The 16,744-nt window shown below is 48.7% G+C and overlaps 1 protein-coding gene across 6 annotated transcripts in view; it reads left to right on the top strand.

Annotated features, from left to right (window-relative positions):
* Positions 1-16,744, top strand: part of MAP2K5 (mitogen-activated protein kinase kinase 5) — a 1,998,137-nt gene that overhangs the window by 938,807 nt on the left and 1,042,586 nt on the right. For all 6 annotated transcript variants that reach the window (XM_069625127.1, XM_069625125.1, XM_069625124.1 and 3 more), the window contains exon 16: positions 4,652-4,723. In XM_069625127.1, coding sequence (XP_069481228.1) covers positions 4,652-4,723 — 72 coding nt within the window. The remainder of the gene's footprint in view (positions 1-4,651; positions 4,724-16,744) is intronic.

Below are 16,744 nucleotides of genomic sequence, written 5' to 3'. Positions count from 1 at the left end.
TATTTCAGAACCCTGAATACTAATCATTGCATGTGTATGGGGAGTGCAGTGATCTGGGGTGGGGATTTTAACTGTGTACTAAACCCTAGGGTAGACAGATCGGATCAGAGGTTCGATAGACCTGCCCCGGCGGCAAAAGTGCTGCAGACATTGCTAGACGACTTTGGTCTGGTGGATGTGTGGAGAATGAAACACCTCCAAGAAAGGCAGTACTTGCACTATTCTGTCCCGCAACAGTTGCATACGAGGCTGGACTATGTCTTTGCCACGTCCGAAATAGTGGTGGAGATGGTGCAGGCAGAATTTAAGGCGAGGGTCCTTTCGGACCACTCGCCCTGGTTATTGGCTGGCAATACTGCCCCCCAAGAGCGAGGATTCTGACATGGCTTCTCCGGGCAGAGGCGCTTAAAGATCCCCTTTTTAGGGAAGATATAAGGGAGGAGATCATAAACTACTTTGAGGAGAATACGGGTAGCGTGAACTCAGCGAGCACGCTATGGGAAGCTTTCGAAGTGGTGATGCGGGGCGTAGCCATAGCAAAATCTAAAAGCCTGCAAGGAGGGATCCTGGCCGATCTACATGAAGCAGAAAGAGAATTGGAAAAGGCGCTGAGGGGGAGAGATGATACTGAAAGAGACATGGAGCTGATACTTAAACTGCACCAGACATGTGCGGAGCAATGGGATAGACTGTGTAACCTTAACTACAGAAAATATATAGAGAGACAGCATGCGGGAGGAGATAAAACAGGAAGGATTTTGGCATGATTATATATATAAGAGCGAGATCCCCAGGCCCACCACTAGGACAATTACAAGAGAAGATGGCAGTGTAGCTGACACCCAGAAGGGAGTTAATCAGGAGTTTGCAAATTACTACAGAGAACTATACGGGTTTGAGGAGAGAAGTAGTTATGAGGAAATAGTAGAAACACTAGAAGACCTAGGTCTGCCTACAAGAAGTGCTGAAGAAAGAGAGGAGCTGGATGAACCGATCACCTTGGAGGAGTTAGAAGAAGTGGTGAGACAACTACCTACTAGTAAGACCCCGGGGGCGGATGGGTTTCCAAGCGAGTTTTATAAAGTGTACAAAGCAGAAGTGCTCCCCCCAATGTTGGATATGCTCAACGAAGCGTTTGAAAGGGGACGGCTGCCAGAATCACTCAGAGAAGCGATCATAATACTGCTTCCCAAACCTAATAAGCCTGGGCATAGCTGTGGCTCCTATAGACCATTGTCGATGCTGAACCAGGACAGAAAGATATTGACGGCTGTCTTGGCAAGCAGACTAAGGAGAATCATTGGTAAACTGATACACCCTGACCAGGTGGGCTATGTCCCGAATAGAAACATAACTCATAACCACAGAAGACTCCATCGGGTTGTTGAATGGGGGAGCAGAAACGAGAATGAAATGGCAATAGTGTCCCTAGACGCTGTGAAGTCCTTTGATTCTGTCAAGTGGCCATGGCTGCTGGCGGCCATGGCGAGCTATGGAATGGGACCCGGATACATAAGATGGGCAAAGATGCTATATAGTGAACCGTTGGCCAGGGTCAAAACAGGAGCAGTGATTTCCGAGAGATGGCAATTAGGCAGAGGTACCAGACAAGGGTGCCCATGGTCACCTATGCTGTATATATTAGCTTTAGAGCCTCTGGCGATATACCTCAGACAACAGTATGATAATATAGGCATTGAGGTGGGAGGGGAGCGACACTTGATCTCCTTGTATGCGGATGATTTGCTGGTGTACCTGAGGTACCCGGAGGAGAATCTCCAGTACATCCTGGAAGTGATGGACAGATATGCAGGGCTGTCTGGCATAGCGGTGAATCCTCATAAGTCTATTATTTTCCCGCTAGGTAGTTATAAGGGGATCCCTGTTGGGCGGTTGCCGGTGCTGCAAACTCCTTGGGCTGTTGGTACTTTTCGGTACCTTGGGATAGATGTGTACCACACGGTGGAAGAAGAACATAGGCATAACACTGAGGTAGCCATAGTGAAAATCGAGAAGAGTATGACATTTTGGGTGAAGCTGCCTCTAGCAATGATGGGACGAGGGGCAATGCTTAAGATGGTGGTCCTGCCCAGGCTCCTGCATTATTTCGGGAACATTCTGTACCTGATACCTAAGAAGTTTTTCACCAGACGGAACGGCATATGCAGGGGTTTCCTGTGGCATAGCACCAGAAATAGGGTGGCACTATGGAAGCTGCAGAACTTTTATGAAAAGGGGGGAATAAAACTGCCTAACTATGAGGTTTATTACGTAGCGAGCCAACTGCAATATGTCGCTAAATGGCTCTCCGATGAAGCGACCTCTGAATCCCGGTTGTTTAGTGCATATTGTGCCCCATTTCATTTAAGAGATGATTTGGCTGCCCAAGACAGAAATGAAATCGCGCCCCAAGATGAGGATGCTTGGGTGGAGGATGTGGCACTGAGCGTGCCAGATGATGGAAAACCCAGTCCCATTGCTCCCCGCAGATACCGTTGGTTGCATTGGCTGGGGGAGATGTGCAGCTGCGAGTGACAATCAGGAACCACTGGGAACCGGTGGGGTTGGTAACGATGGGAGATGTCTGGCGGGAAGGGGTCATCATGAAATTTGAAGAGCTAGCAGAGGAGATAGGGTTACACGTGGGCCAATATATTACATATCATAGAATGGCGCAGAGAATTAAGAAAACTTGCCCTGAAACAGTACTGGTAGAAGAGCCAGATGATACCATGAACACGATATATGACATAGCGGAGGGAGGGCAGGAGAGTTCTAGATTGTATGAGATGATGATGTCCAAGGTTGGGAAAGAATGAACGCAACTGAGACTAGACTGGGAAGCGGAGGTGGGAGCCCCGATAGAGGATGGGATGTGGGAACGTGCCCTGGGGTACCATAAAAAGGTGTCAAGAAACGCAAGATTAAAACGGATACAATTGTATATTACGCACAGGGCATACATGACACCCCTGAGGATATCGAGGTTTGAAAATGCCGGAAGACAAACATGTCCCAAATGCGACGAAGAACAGGCTGAAAAGGTACATATGTTCTGGTCCTGCCTGGTGATTGAGCACTTCTGGAGTGAAGTAGCGAGGAAACTAGCGGAAAGGGGGGTCAATATTGTTATAGATTCAGCCTGGGCTTGCTTGCTGGGGGGGTTCCCCAGATCGCAGAAACTTAAGCATGTCAATAAATTGAAGGACTTAACATATGTGCTCGCAAAGAGAAGGATTGCCATGGGATGGAAGGCTTGCCACAGGCCACGGGTAGTGATGTGGTGGAAAGAGTTGCAGAAGTGGGCGGAGGCGGAGACCATTGTATGGCAGGTGGCAAGTAACATAGGGGGAGAGGAAGAGGTGGGAACCCTGATGGCATGGAAATCGTTGATAGCGGAACTGTTTGGAACGATACAAGATCTGACAGAATCCATTGAAAATGAGACTCCACCACACAGGGCGGATACAGATTGAGCGGAACAAATAGGCTCGTAAGGGGGGGCGGGATAAGGGGAGCAGTGACTGAAATTGTGCAATGAGCAATGTGAAATTGTACTAGTGATATTTGCACTGTTTGGTTTGTATTGGTTTTGTTTGTTTGAAAATGTAATACAATTCTTTTTTTTTTTAAAAAGAAATGTTGTATGTGATGGAGTGGGATGTTAACGGGGGTTACCAGACATTTGGTCGGAAAAAAAAGGTCGACAGGACAAATGGTCGACACCATTTGGTCGAAAACCAAATGGTCGAATATTTTTTTTTGGTATTTTCACTTTATTTTTTTTATTTTTTGGGGGGGTCCTCCCCAACCCCCTTTTTTTTCTAAAAAAAACCCTTTTTTTTCCCTAAACGAAAACCTAAAAAATCTATATATAAATAAAAAAAAAAAATTCGACCATTTGGCTTTCGACCAAATGGTGTCGACCATTTGTCCTGTCGACCTTTTTTTTTTTTGACCAAATGTCCGGACACCGTTAACTGGATGGCTCAAGATGGTTAAGAGGCCAGTAAGGGAGATTAGAGGTGGGCAGTTTGGAGACTATGCAGGATATGAAGAGGCTTGGTTATTAATTGCCATCAGAATTTGGAGACCCCAAGCCCGGGAACAAAAAAGTAAGTTGTGGGTGGGGTTTCCATGTGGGTAGACCAGTTGTCCAACTCTAGCATGTGTTGGAGGAAGAATGTGTCTTTTGTATCATGGAGACCTTACTCCTAGAATATTGTCACAAATTCCTGGTTCCTTGCTGATTCCGAGTGTAAGTGCAGAAATGTACCTGGCCCACCAAATCTGTACAATGACCATTTCAGCCATCACAAGATGTATTGCTAAGTGGAAGTGTTTTCTGAAAGGGTCACTGCAGTTTCTCGAATTTGGAGAGCAGATGGAGTATTCATCCTCTACGTTTGGAGATGACCTTCTAAACCTGTGTCATTCGTAGTTTCTCAATTTTCAGCTATCTTTGCCCGTTATTTATCATGAATTTCCATTGAATTCCTTGGAGAAGGTAAAGAACAATAATACTGTTGTCACCATTTTTGAGAGTGTATGTACTGCTAACTGTTTGACCATGTTAAAAGAAAGTCACGTAACTACAAGTCAGCTGATGTGGTAGACAGTTAGAGGCCTAACCTGCCTTATTGTCTTACAGCCCGAAAGAATTTCTGGTGAGCAGTACGGAATCCACTCCGACGTCTGGAGCTTAGGAATTTCCTTCATGGAGGTAGGAACAGCAGTCACTCCAGTGGGTTCCATGTTCAGCCAGTGAACGTGCTGTCTGCTGAATGAAGAGAATGTGTCTTTAGAGATGATCAATTGCAATTCTACTGTGCCTTTTCTGTCATTAGATCTTTACACAAATCTGATGGTTTCATTTAATGCAAGGATCAATAGCTAAATTACCCTTTCCTGCTTTAAAAACAGACTATTGGTGCCATACAGTGTCTGTTCCTGGTGTTGCATAATATCTGAACAAATAATTCTGAACCTTCACTGGTTAATGAGATGCATGGATGGGTGGTGGATGAAATGGACGGTGTGCGAGTATCTTGGGAAGAAGCCGTTGCTATGAAGGGTGACGACTGGCTTAACTGGCGGTACCTGAGCTCTTGCAGCACTGCCATGAATCTATTCACATACAGAGGCAAGCCAAAAGCCTCCTTGATGCTCCCCCAGCACATCTATGGTTTGCACAAGGCTCCGTCTCTGGCTATCGCGGCTTAAATCTGTCAGAGGTACAGGGGCTGCGCAAAGCACAACCTCCTGTGCAATCTGGTGAAGAAGTAAAGAAAGTCAGTTCCAAAGAATCCTGTATAGTTGAGAACCAAAAGAAGACTTGATGTGGAATTAGAGTGGAATATGTTAACAATATTGTAGAGCATTTTATAATGAATGCGAATGGTGATTGTAACATAATGGGTTCCAGTAGCAGCCCATAACAGGGCTGTGCAAGATTAGTAAAAGCTTGGAACATTGTGGTTTTTAGTGCCTAACTGGACAAAGGAGACAACTTTGCCATGAGTTGAGTAGGCCATCTGAAGATGGTGGCTGAAGCCCCAAAAGTTCCTTAGGCCATACAAGAATTTGTGGTGCTCCTTTCACCTGAGCAAAACCTTTTTCCAGGCATTGATTGTCTGAGCCTTCAAAGCCTTACGCCAAAAGATATTCCATAATGAAGACAGCAGAACATTCCCGTGGGAGATTTCTCTTCTGATGGCTGAAATACAATGGTCATCTCCTGGAACCGAGGAGCAGTTTCTCCAAGTCCATTCCAAGTGCAGGGCTTCCATGTAACCGAGACCTTTTCAGTGGTAACCGGTCACAGTTGCAGCCCATGGCCGGCTCCACAGGTTTTAATTTGCTTGTCAAGAGGCTACTGCAAAGAGCCTTTGAAGGGAACAGATATCTGCAAGTGCAGCCAGGTGCTTGCAGAAGTCGAGAGGCACACCTACATTGGAAGCTGTTGTGGTGGAATAAAGTTTGCAGAACTTTTATTGCAACTCCGGCTTGCCACGACTTGAGCTGTGCTTTTATGGGACTTCGAATCTTCAAAATAAAGATGTAATTCCCAGTATGAAGTAAAAAACGTCTGATACTTGCAATATTATGTGATTTCTTTCTGTGCGATGATAAAGGTTCCAATACAGCACTTGTCCAGCACCAATATGATGTTGCAGATGTCCAGCTGCTACTGTGATCTGTCTGTGGGGCATCAAGGCCATGATTCTCCAGCACTAGGTCAGGAGGTGGGGGGGCTCGTCTTCTGAGCACATGGCATTTGTTCACATTCGAGTATGTGGAACAACTGAGAAATTAAAGACCTATATTTTTTAGCAAGTGTTGTTTAAAGTGAAAATACTTTTCAGTTTACATAATAAACCAGCCCAAACAAACTAAACAGTGTTATACAGGATAGTATAGGTGGGAGATTGTAGGGAGTGGGAGTCCATGGGGATGAGAATCATGTCTAAGAGCACTCCTTCCCTTCCCAATATCAAAAGGTGTGACGCTGGCATTAAACGAAAAAGTATTGTTTTCTTCTGTTTAGTTGTATTTCCTACAAATCATATAGACCTCTTCACACAGGAGCAAGGCAGATCCCGGTCTTCCAGCATCACCGCACAGCCGTCTCACTAGCCCCGGCTTTTGGTCTGGTCGCTTGTTTTCCTGATCCTTCACAATGTACCTTAGCAAAGGGTTCCTTCACCTTTGCAGGGCAGCATATAATGCTTTTGAGATGCCCTCAAAGAGATGCTATTTTCCATGACGAGACCCTGGAGACACTTCTTCAAAGGAAACCTTGACGAGCTCTTATTGCTATAATAATCCCTACTTCTCCAACTCCAGTCTATCCCCCACCTCCATGCGCCACCTACCCATTCCATCCATCTCTGCTACCCTGCAACCTGCCTGTAACTTCCTGTTTGCGTCCCTTTTGGCAGCGCTCTGTTACCTCCAGCTAGTTTTGCGCTTCGCAAATCCCATGCATACAAAGGCCTTTAGTAATGGTGGCACGCAAATTGGCTTCATATAGGAAACTTTAACGTTGTGATTGGGGCAGGTGTGAACTTAGCAGTACTGACCCAGAGAGAGTTTCCCTACTGACCACCCATCGGTGACTTCTTGGTGCCTTCAGTAACCCTCAAGTGTCATTAGCCTGGTAGCATCTATAAAAATGGCTCCCACGTGAAAGGGTGCCTTAGATTCTAGTACTGGCAGAGCCGAGGTCGTTAGGGCTACCGGCTCCCAAGCCGAGGGGCGCATGAGCTCTACCGGGCTGTCCATGGAGGGGCGATCAGGTTAGTCCTCCTCTTCGACCCCAATGGGTAAGGGATCGTTGTGCACTACTTCCAAGAGCCAGACCTTAGCACGATCCAGCATGACTACCAGCTCTGTTGCCGAGGGCGCACAACCTACCAGAGCCTCCTCTGAGGTCGTGGTTCAGGGCGATTCGACTACCAGCCAGCTGGTCGGGATCTCTGACCCTACCAGAGCTATCTCTGAGGTTGACGCTTCTGTTTCAGGTTCAAAGGCCAAGGAGTGTCCTAACCATGTCTGATCCAGCACATGGCACGGTGCTTTTGTGCCCTCCCGCTCACCAAGTGGCACAAGGCCCCAAGATGGCGAACAAGCATGTGGTGGAGCCTGCTAGACTGGCAGCTATCTTGGATACAGATGAGGCCTGCCCATACAGTGAGTCATGCAAGACGGTTCCAATCCACTTCCCTTGGGAAGCGGCGGCAAAGGCGGCAGACTTTGTTACAGGTGGTGGTCTCTGCAGGGCTACATCTACCCATTGCAGCCTTATGGCTACACTCCACAGGCGCCTCTGCAGTTCGATCAGGAATGGAGATCCAACATTGCTGATGGCTGGGTCCTCTGGATCCAGCATCTTCCGAGGATCGCTTCTTCGAGCCATTCCTCTTCCTCATGCGCTCCCTGCAGATGACTGGGCTCCTCAAGGGTATAGTCAAGGATGTGATCCCACAGGTCGTGCCTCCTCGGCCTCCGCCTCTGGGCCCTCCAACGCTTCTGTTGCCTGTTCCTCCTCTAGTCCAGGCTTTATCGGTTCTTCAAACACCTCTGCCTCCTCCTGTACTACCAATGCCACCCCTGCAGCAGCTATGGGAGCCACAGCTACTTAAGGGTCCGGCTCAAGGGGGGGGGGCCCCCTCTGGGCCTTGATGGCTCCGATCCCAGATTCCACCCCGTCTGGAAAAGGGGGAGCGATGACAGTGATGACGACAGCCCCCAGACAACGAACCCTCAGTATCTGTAAAGGCTTTTAATGCTTGCCTTAAAGTTCTTGCTGAGTTCTTGGGGTTCCTCCAGCCAGGCACATCACGAGCCGTTCTGGCATTCCGCTCCAGAAGGATTTCCTGCAAGTGGCGAGAAACGTCTAGGAGAAGCCCAGGGCCAACGCAGAGATGAACAAGAAATTGGACAGCTGGTTCAGGCTTTTTCGATGGGGAGCCAGTCCTTGTGGTCTGACTTCCAGCCTCACTCTTTAGTGGTGGCTGCAGCCTTAATGTATTCTAAACCATAGTCTTCATAGTCTTCCTCTGCGTGAGCCGTCTCCAGTCTGTCCATAGAGGACAAAGTCCCTGAGTCTTTTGGCAAACGTTGCTACGTCATCTTGGGGCTGCATTTGCGGCAAGCGAACGCTGACGCCCTCCTTGCCGCGTTGAACCAGAAACTGTAGCGAGAGCTCAACAGTTTCTGCCTGGTCTCCCTCTGGAGAGGCGGGCCTTTAAGGCCGGCCTGGCAGACGTCCGGGCAGTTGCGCAGGACCTCATGGAGTCTCCTACATTGACTCAGCCAGCAAAGGGTTGTGCCTGGGGGTCGAGATGAGACAGACGGCGTGGATGCATGCCACTAAATTCTCATTGGATGTACAAAAGCGGATGCTGGATCTTCCTTTTGAGGGCTCTGACTTTTTTCATTTGTCCACCGATGACAAGTTGACAAAGAAGACCTCTACACAGACAGGCAAGTTCTTGGCCACCCTGACTAAGCCGGGATAGAAGTCCTTCCCTCAGTCTCAGTGCAGGACCGACTTCAAACCCTGTCCTTTCACCAGCTTCAATGCGTTTCGAGACCGTGGTGCCCGGAGGCCTGACCGGTCGCCGAGTGACCACAGGAGGAAGCAGCAGAGGTGTGCGTATTGTTTTCCGCAACCCTCCCCTGCTCCCGCCATAGATGCTAAAAAGCAGTGATGTAACAGTCAGGGAACCTAGCTCGCCTGTGGGGGCCAGCTGGCTCTGTTCTAGGACAGCTGGAAGCGTTATTTCGAGAGTCCTTGCATACTTTCTGTAGTCTCCACAGGCTTCAATCTTCCTCTTCCGCTACCATCCTCTCCTCCTCTGCGTCAGAGAAGGTACACACCTTACACACAAGATCCTTTCTCTTTTGGAGATGCAGGCAGTGGAACCGGTTCTTCAGACAGTCAGACAGGGGCTCCGGCTTCTACTCCAGGATTTGTGGTACCCAAGAACAACAAGGCTGTCCTGAGCGAGAAGTCCTGGACCTGTCATTTCACAACCTGTTTTTACCGATTGATCGCTTCAAGATGATTACTCCTGCGCACATAGCAGAGTCTTTGTGTTCTGGGGATTGGATGTGTTCCTTAGACCTCAAGGATGCGTACCTTCATGTCCCCATCTACCAGCTGCATTGGAAATGTCTGTTTCACGATTATATCGTACCACTTCCAGTACAAAGTGCTGCCTTTCGGCCTCAATTTGGCTCCTCATGTGTTCATGAAGCTGATGAATGCGGTGGGTGGTCTCCTTCCCTTGGAGGACCACCACTTATACCCTTATCTGGATGACGAGCTGGTCAGGGCCAACTCGCCCGAGGGGATGGTGCACTCCTGCCAATGGCTGACAGACGTCCTTCACCAGATGTGCTTTTCCTTCAACCGGTAGAAGTTGCAGCTGATTCTTGCGAGGATGTGGGGTTCCATGGAGTGTGCTGAGACACGGCGTTGCAGCGTGTGTTCCCCACGCCCGAGAGGCTCCTTTCCCTCCGCAAGGTGATGGGGCACATTCTTGCAAACCGACCACCGCAACATGGTGGTGCCAGCACCTTCTGGGGCTGATGGCATCTTGCGTGATCAAGGTCCAGCACGGATGCTTCCACCCGACTCTGCTTTTCCTGCACCTTCGATGGCGGTTGATGGACGGCAATGAGGCAGTAGGAGCCCCCTTTATCTAGCCGGATCCAACTCTGGTGATGATGACTAATTCCTCACTTTCAGGCTGGGGGCTACTCCATTCATGGTGCATGGTCCATGGCAGAAACCCTTCTGCATATCAGTCTGCTCGAACTCTGAGCGGTGGGGCTGGCACTCATGGCTTTTCTGCCTAATATCAGGGACCAGCGGTTCTGGTCAGGACAAACAATTCTGCGACAATGTTTTACCTGAACAAGCAGGATGGCTCCCGCTCCCCTCCGCCCCCCCTCCTGTGCATGGAGGTGGTGGCGATCTGGGTATAGGTTTTGTATTTCCTCTGTCCACCTCCTGCGGGGGACAGTAATGCAGAAGAGAACCAACTCAGCCGCTTTGGGTTCAACACCAACGAATGGGAGTTACACACGCACACTCCTTGTTGCCCCAGTGATCTGGACTTATTCGTATCTCCTCTAAATTGCAAGTGCCCCCGGTCTGCCTCTTGGCCGGGCCAGGGTCAGGTGGTCTCTAGGGGATGCCAGGTTCAAGCTCTGCTGGCACGGCCCCAGGTGCTATGCGTTCCCTCCTCCACCATTGCTCCAGCAGACCATCCGCAAGCTCCGGATGTCAGTAGGATGCAGCCTCATCCTGATCGCCCCGCACTGGCCGTCGAGGTCTTGGTTCCTGGATCTACTGCAGTTGTGCTCCCAGGGATTGAACCACTTTCCGATCCCCAGCCGCGGTTTCCTGATGCAGCAGGGTGGTGCGGTGGAGCACCTGGACCCGGCCAGGCTGGCCCCATCTGCCTGGTTCCTGACCAGCTGAAACTCCATCATGCTCAGTTCTCTGATGACAACTGGGACATCATTCAGGAGGCCAGGAGACCATCTACTTGGGTCCAGCGCAAGAGCAAGTGGACAAGATTTTGCCACTGGGATTGACCCCCTTATCTGTTCGATGGACGACGTGCTGGCTTTTTCCGCACCGCTAGCTCGTTCTGGTGTTCAGGTTGATACCTGACTCACTTATCTGGCGGTCCTTGGGGGCCTACAATAATTCCCCAGAGCATGTTTTTTCAGTGGCTGACCTGGTGGTTAAATCCCACCCCAAGGCGTTGTCCGGGCTCTTTCCTCCGGCACACAGGCCTGATCTGGTCTGGGACATAAATGTGTTCTTGAAGACTTGCAGCGCAAACCCTTTGAGCCGATGGCCTTGGTGGACATCAGGCTGGTGACACTGAAGTGTTACTGGTGGCGTCACTGAACTGCAGGCTCTGTCATCATACAAGCCTTTGACCATGTTTCACAGCAACAGTCATCTTGCGCATCCATCCTACCTTTTTGCCCAGGGTTGTCACTCCATTCCATTTGAATCAGGAAACCTGTCTGTCGGTGATCATTCGGATGATGAAAGGGCTTTGCATTCCTTGGACTTCAAGATGGTCCTCCATTTCTACCTCTCTGGCAAAATCTTTCTGAATATCTGAGGCATTGCTCATCACGTTTGGGGGCACGTCTCCCGGCACACAGGCTTCCGAAGCTTCTATCGCCTAGTGGATGGTCCAGGCCGTTTCGCAGGCATATACAGCCATGGGCAAACCAGTTCCTGACAGGATTAATGCCCATGCGGTCAGAGCCAAAGCCATGGCCATCGTGTTTCAGAGACATGCTTCCTGGGATGTCATCAGCAGGGCCACTCCGTCGGTGTTCTTTAAGCACTATTCCCTGGATACTAGCTCCAGGCAAGATGCAGATTTTGGTCAATCGGTTTTGAAGAACCTTTTTGCTTTGTCCTAGATATGAGGCAGGTTGTCACATCTCCACCCTCGGGGCTTGTTCCGTGGAATATCCCACATGGATGGAGGAAAGGGTTTGAGACAGGAGTAATTAAAGTTACTCACTGTAGTGACTAGAGTACTCATAGTCCTTACTCCCCTTTCCTCAATACATCTCACCCACCTGCTCCTGCGTGTATGCCAAGGGCTAAATTATTCAGTATAGCCAGGTATTAAAGCGTCCAATGTGTTAAAAAGGGGACAGAGGTGAGCCGCAGGAGGGCGGGGCCTCAGAGGGAGTTCCCAACACCAGGGCAACACCCCGGCGCACTGGACGGAATTTAAAGAGGAAGCTCAATTTTTTGTTGCCAAAGGTTACAATACCGTCCCCATGTTGGGGGACGCTCACAAGGATGGAGGACCGGGGAGTAAGGACTGAGTACTCCAGTCACTACAGTGAGTAACTTTAATTTCATCTAGCTCCTATGCTCATAAGGAGTCCTGAGGCTCCAAGGACCGCCCCATAACAGTGAATCAATTAAACCACAAAAGACTAGCACAAGCGATAGTGGTGTAGGCAGTAAACACAATGTAACACAAGTTCGGTGTATGCAGAGGATGGTAACTTAGCTTGATGGTGTTGGCAGCAAAGAAGAGGATGAAGTAAAGCTGCATGACTCTTGTATAAGATAGCTTACAGAGAACCTCATTGGGCTTATGGGCGCATGACCTAGGGCTCCAAATTGGATTGGGATATTACCTTTAAAAAATCTTGTTACATGTAGAAAGGTTTATTTTCTTTGCTGCTAGCTGTTAGTATTAAATACATTACTGCATACTACTCGCCTCTGTGTCTTCAATAGAATGTAACCCTGTGACGAGTCACAGGATCTTGTCATTTCTCCCCAGGGGAAGCCCTTCCCTGTGAGGCTAGGGAGTTGAGGCTGCTACTTAATAGTCCCCCTAGGGGTGGTGGAAAGTGGGCCCTCATAGGGAGTGACTCCCCTCATGCGGATAAGGACTCCCGTTCCATGAATAAACTCGCTAACCCTCTTGCCTTTGCATCCATAAATACCCTAAAGTCTGCAGAGTGCCACTGAAAGTACTACTGTGTGTTACTGAACATTCCCTCCCTCCCTTCCTTTCTTGAGACTTGACACCACTGAGATGAAGAGGAATGATGACATCACATTTTCTAAATGTTATGGGTGGCCACGAGGAAACATGAAGAGTATCTCATTTAAACAACCAAAAGACAATGACACTTCGCTGGGATAGGCCCCATCTAGGAAAGATGAAAACAGAGGAAAGACTGAAAGAAGGGAGAAGCCTGCAAAACCTGGGAAGTGTGAACATGGCAGCCTATCAGCGGTGCAGATAAGCTAGTCCTCGGAAGAGTGGAAGCAGCAGAAGAATCCTGTGAGCCGGCAGGGAGCCAACGCATGCCAATGCTGGGGAAGTCAGGTGGTGGCGTAACCTCTGGGAAGTGGACCACTTGGTCCAACAGCGACACAGAGACCGCCAGCCTGAGGCCTTTGCGGAGCCATGTAAGCGAACCAGAAGGAAGCAATGAGCACCCCGCATGTGACCCTGGGAAGAACCAGGCATGTGTTCCCAACACAAACAAGGTAACAGGAACTGCAGGAAATCTTGGTGCGGCCAGTGGAGACAAGTGAGTGTAATTTGCATCGGGAGTAATCTCCCTTGTCACAGTGGTGGCATTCAGAGAACCAAGAGTCGAGAAAGCCTCAGGAGTAATCTCCCTTGCCACAGTGAGAAACCAAAGGGTGTCTCAGCTGCTAGTCCCACGAAGAGCTCGCTCTCAATTGGCCAGGACACGGCCATCACCTTTGGATCCAGACCTTGTGGGTGGACCAATGCGAGAGGTTCACCTGCGTGAGGGGTCTTTGGGGAGTATGGGTGAGGCAACCGATGGTGAGACACAGTATTCCCCCTTTCCTCTACCCATGCCCCTTCCTATTTTATAGGATTCTCCAATGTCCCAACTCCACCCCCACCCTTTCTACACAAAAACTGGTCCGAGGAAGTGGGCGACTGAGAGTAAAGAGGCTATCCCTTGCATATATAATTGGACATGTCACACTAATCGGATCAGGCAAAGTCAGGCACATGACTTGAGTCACCTACATCCGATAGCCGTTAGCTCTCCCCACACGGATAAAAGGCAGAGCATAGAGAGACACTCTGAGCAAGGTGGAACACGAGAAGGAGCAGATCTTCCGGGGCGAAGTCAAACCCACTGGAGCAGAACAACTGATCGAGGGACAAGAGAAAAGGGTAGGGAAACCCATCAGATCCCTGCAGGATGTTGTTGCCGCTGAAGAGCAGTGAAAGATACACAGAGATGGCCAAATCCCAGACAAGAAAGACTGCATTGTTTCAAGGACGCCAGCGACACTCCCGGGTGAACAGCAAAGTTGGGGAGGTGAGACCAAGCCTGTGTTAACGTTGACTCGTGAATTAAAGCCCCAAAGATAGGAAAGGAATGCACAAAGCTGGTGAGTTGGTGAACAGCATGAAAGGCTGGTGTGTGTTTTAAGGAAAGATTGAATTTGCAATAGTATATCTCACGATTGAAGGCTGCGTGCATGCTGATGAGACGCGAAGGAAGGCAAACCTGTTGTGAACTTTAAATTACCGATAACTGTGAAGCTAGTGATATAAAGTAGCGGAGTGGTCTGGAGACAGGAAATGGCCAACTCGATGGTCTCTGTGAAATTTGTGATATCTTGTTGTAAAGCAGCAAAGTGAACAAACTACTTTGAGAGAGATTTCTATTAACATCTGTGCTTATGATACTGAACCAGCAAGACCAAGAGACACTGGGGAAAATAACACAAGAGTGTGAGCTGAAGAGAAAGCCGAAGTGGTCCTGCGGAGGTCTATAGTAAAAGCCTCGCACATTCGAAAGTCTTCGACATCCATGAAAGGTACAAGCCTGACTGAGGGAAACCAGAAGTGTGATAAATTAGGGGAAGGGAACCCCCAACGAATGTGAATAGAGTTTAAGGAAGGGAGCCCCTGCAAGTACTGTGATTGTGTGGTCTGAGCCTGACTGAGGGAGATCTACGTTGAATCAGGTACTTTTTGGTTGCAAGGTCCAAGCCCGACCGAGGGAGACCAACGTGAACTTTGGTTGAACTTTGAAAAAACTTGTGAAAGCTTGAATAAGTGACTTTAACATGGAAGTCCATGCGGGGCTCGGTCCACGTTTTGAACTGCCTTTGTTTTGAGAACCTGAGCCTGGCTGGCGATGGTTTCCAATGTTCTCTCGCATATGTTTTCCTGAGGGTCCCATGAAGATGTGTACCCAGGTTGCAGTGTTGGTTGAAAGCATAAAGAAGCAGCGACAACATTCAGGTAGATTATTCATAGTCTTATCTTGTTACCCTTGTGGTGTAAAGACGGAAGGCTAGGTCAAGTTATGGACCCTTGAAGCACGTAAAGTCATATGTTTTTTAATTGTTACTCATCCTCATAGGAACCCTCAGGAAAACATATGGGAGAGAACAGTGGAATCCATCTCCAGCCACTTAAAGATGCGCACATTCTGCTCCTGATGAATGTCCGGCATCGTTCCGCCACATAGGACAGAAACTTATATAAGTTGGGCGAAGAGAATCCTAGTGTGAGATTTGGGCATACATGACCAATACTATGAGCAATCAGGTCATAGGGACTTGATTTTCAACGTGCCAACCACATATACAGTGTATCATCATTGTACTTATTGGAGTATTCATTTTTGTACCATCAGATGTTGTATGCTGATTAATTTATTTTAATAATTATTCCTTTTGAAATATTAGGTGGCTACACCACTGTTTTGATGTATTGTATAATAACATTGACAAACGTTTTTGTATGCAATATCAGCTTCATACTTTGATATTCACCTGTACTTTTTCAAAGTTTCTCTGAGTGTCATGAGGACTAGATATGGTACACTGTTTCATCTGTGTCTGAGACCTTCATATGGGGCCTCATTACGAGTCCGGCAGTCGCCGTGCCGGAAATTCCAGCAGGTTACCACCGGACTCGTATTACCATTCCGCCTCTGTGATTCCTGGAATCACCGGGGCATTACAACCCGGTGACCCGGTAATTTCGGAGGTGGAATTCGGTAAATCCCCATCCCCATTCCCATGGAGTCCCATAGGATTCCATGGGAATGGGGAAGCGGAAACACCGGCAACATGTTGTAATGGTGCCGGTGTTTCCACGTCCGCCTGCAGGCGGGTGGTGTACCTGGCAGGAGTGACATCTCCCGCCTGCAGAACTCGAGATCAGCTGCTCCGGAAACAACGGTGGTGGCGGGTTTACTGCCACTGTTATTTCCGGTCCAGCTGACTCGTAATGAGGCCGAAGGTGTACATTATGGGACATTTGATTAAATTAGCAAAGTGATGACTTGAGAAACTTTAATGTGGATTACTTTGATAGTTTTCGCCTATTTCATTTAAAAAAAATCTTGCAAAGCGTAGGCTTGCCCCTTTTCAGAGGCAGCCACACAAGTCGTCCTTAATTTATCCACCAAGGTGGTCTAGTGAGTTTAGCCACATTGTGCGTGTATTTATAAATGTAGTCCTTCTTTTAGATCATACAGATGCAAGCAGAGAGCTAGATGGAGATCCAAGTAAAGATACAGAAAGAAAGATGCAAGAGGAACACAAAGGGAGTGGATATGTGAGTCGAGGCTAGTAGTACATCCGGGTGCAGAGCTGAGAGGGAAGGAATGCATGCAGTGAAGACCGTAGTGGAGCCATGATGTCAGTGGT

The sequence above is a fragment of the Ambystoma mexicanum genome, chromosome 11 (assembly GCF_040938575.1).
Source record: "Ambystoma mexicanum isolate Mex_15411 chromosome 11, UKY_AmexF1_1, whole genome shotgun sequence".
In the NCBI taxonomy this organism is placed as follows: domain Eukaryota; kingdom Metazoa; phylum Chordata; class Amphibia; order Caudata; family Ambystomatidae; genus Ambystoma; species Ambystoma mexicanum.
Note: the sequence above shows the minus strand (reverse complement) of the source record. Positions and strands in the feature narration are given on the sequence as shown.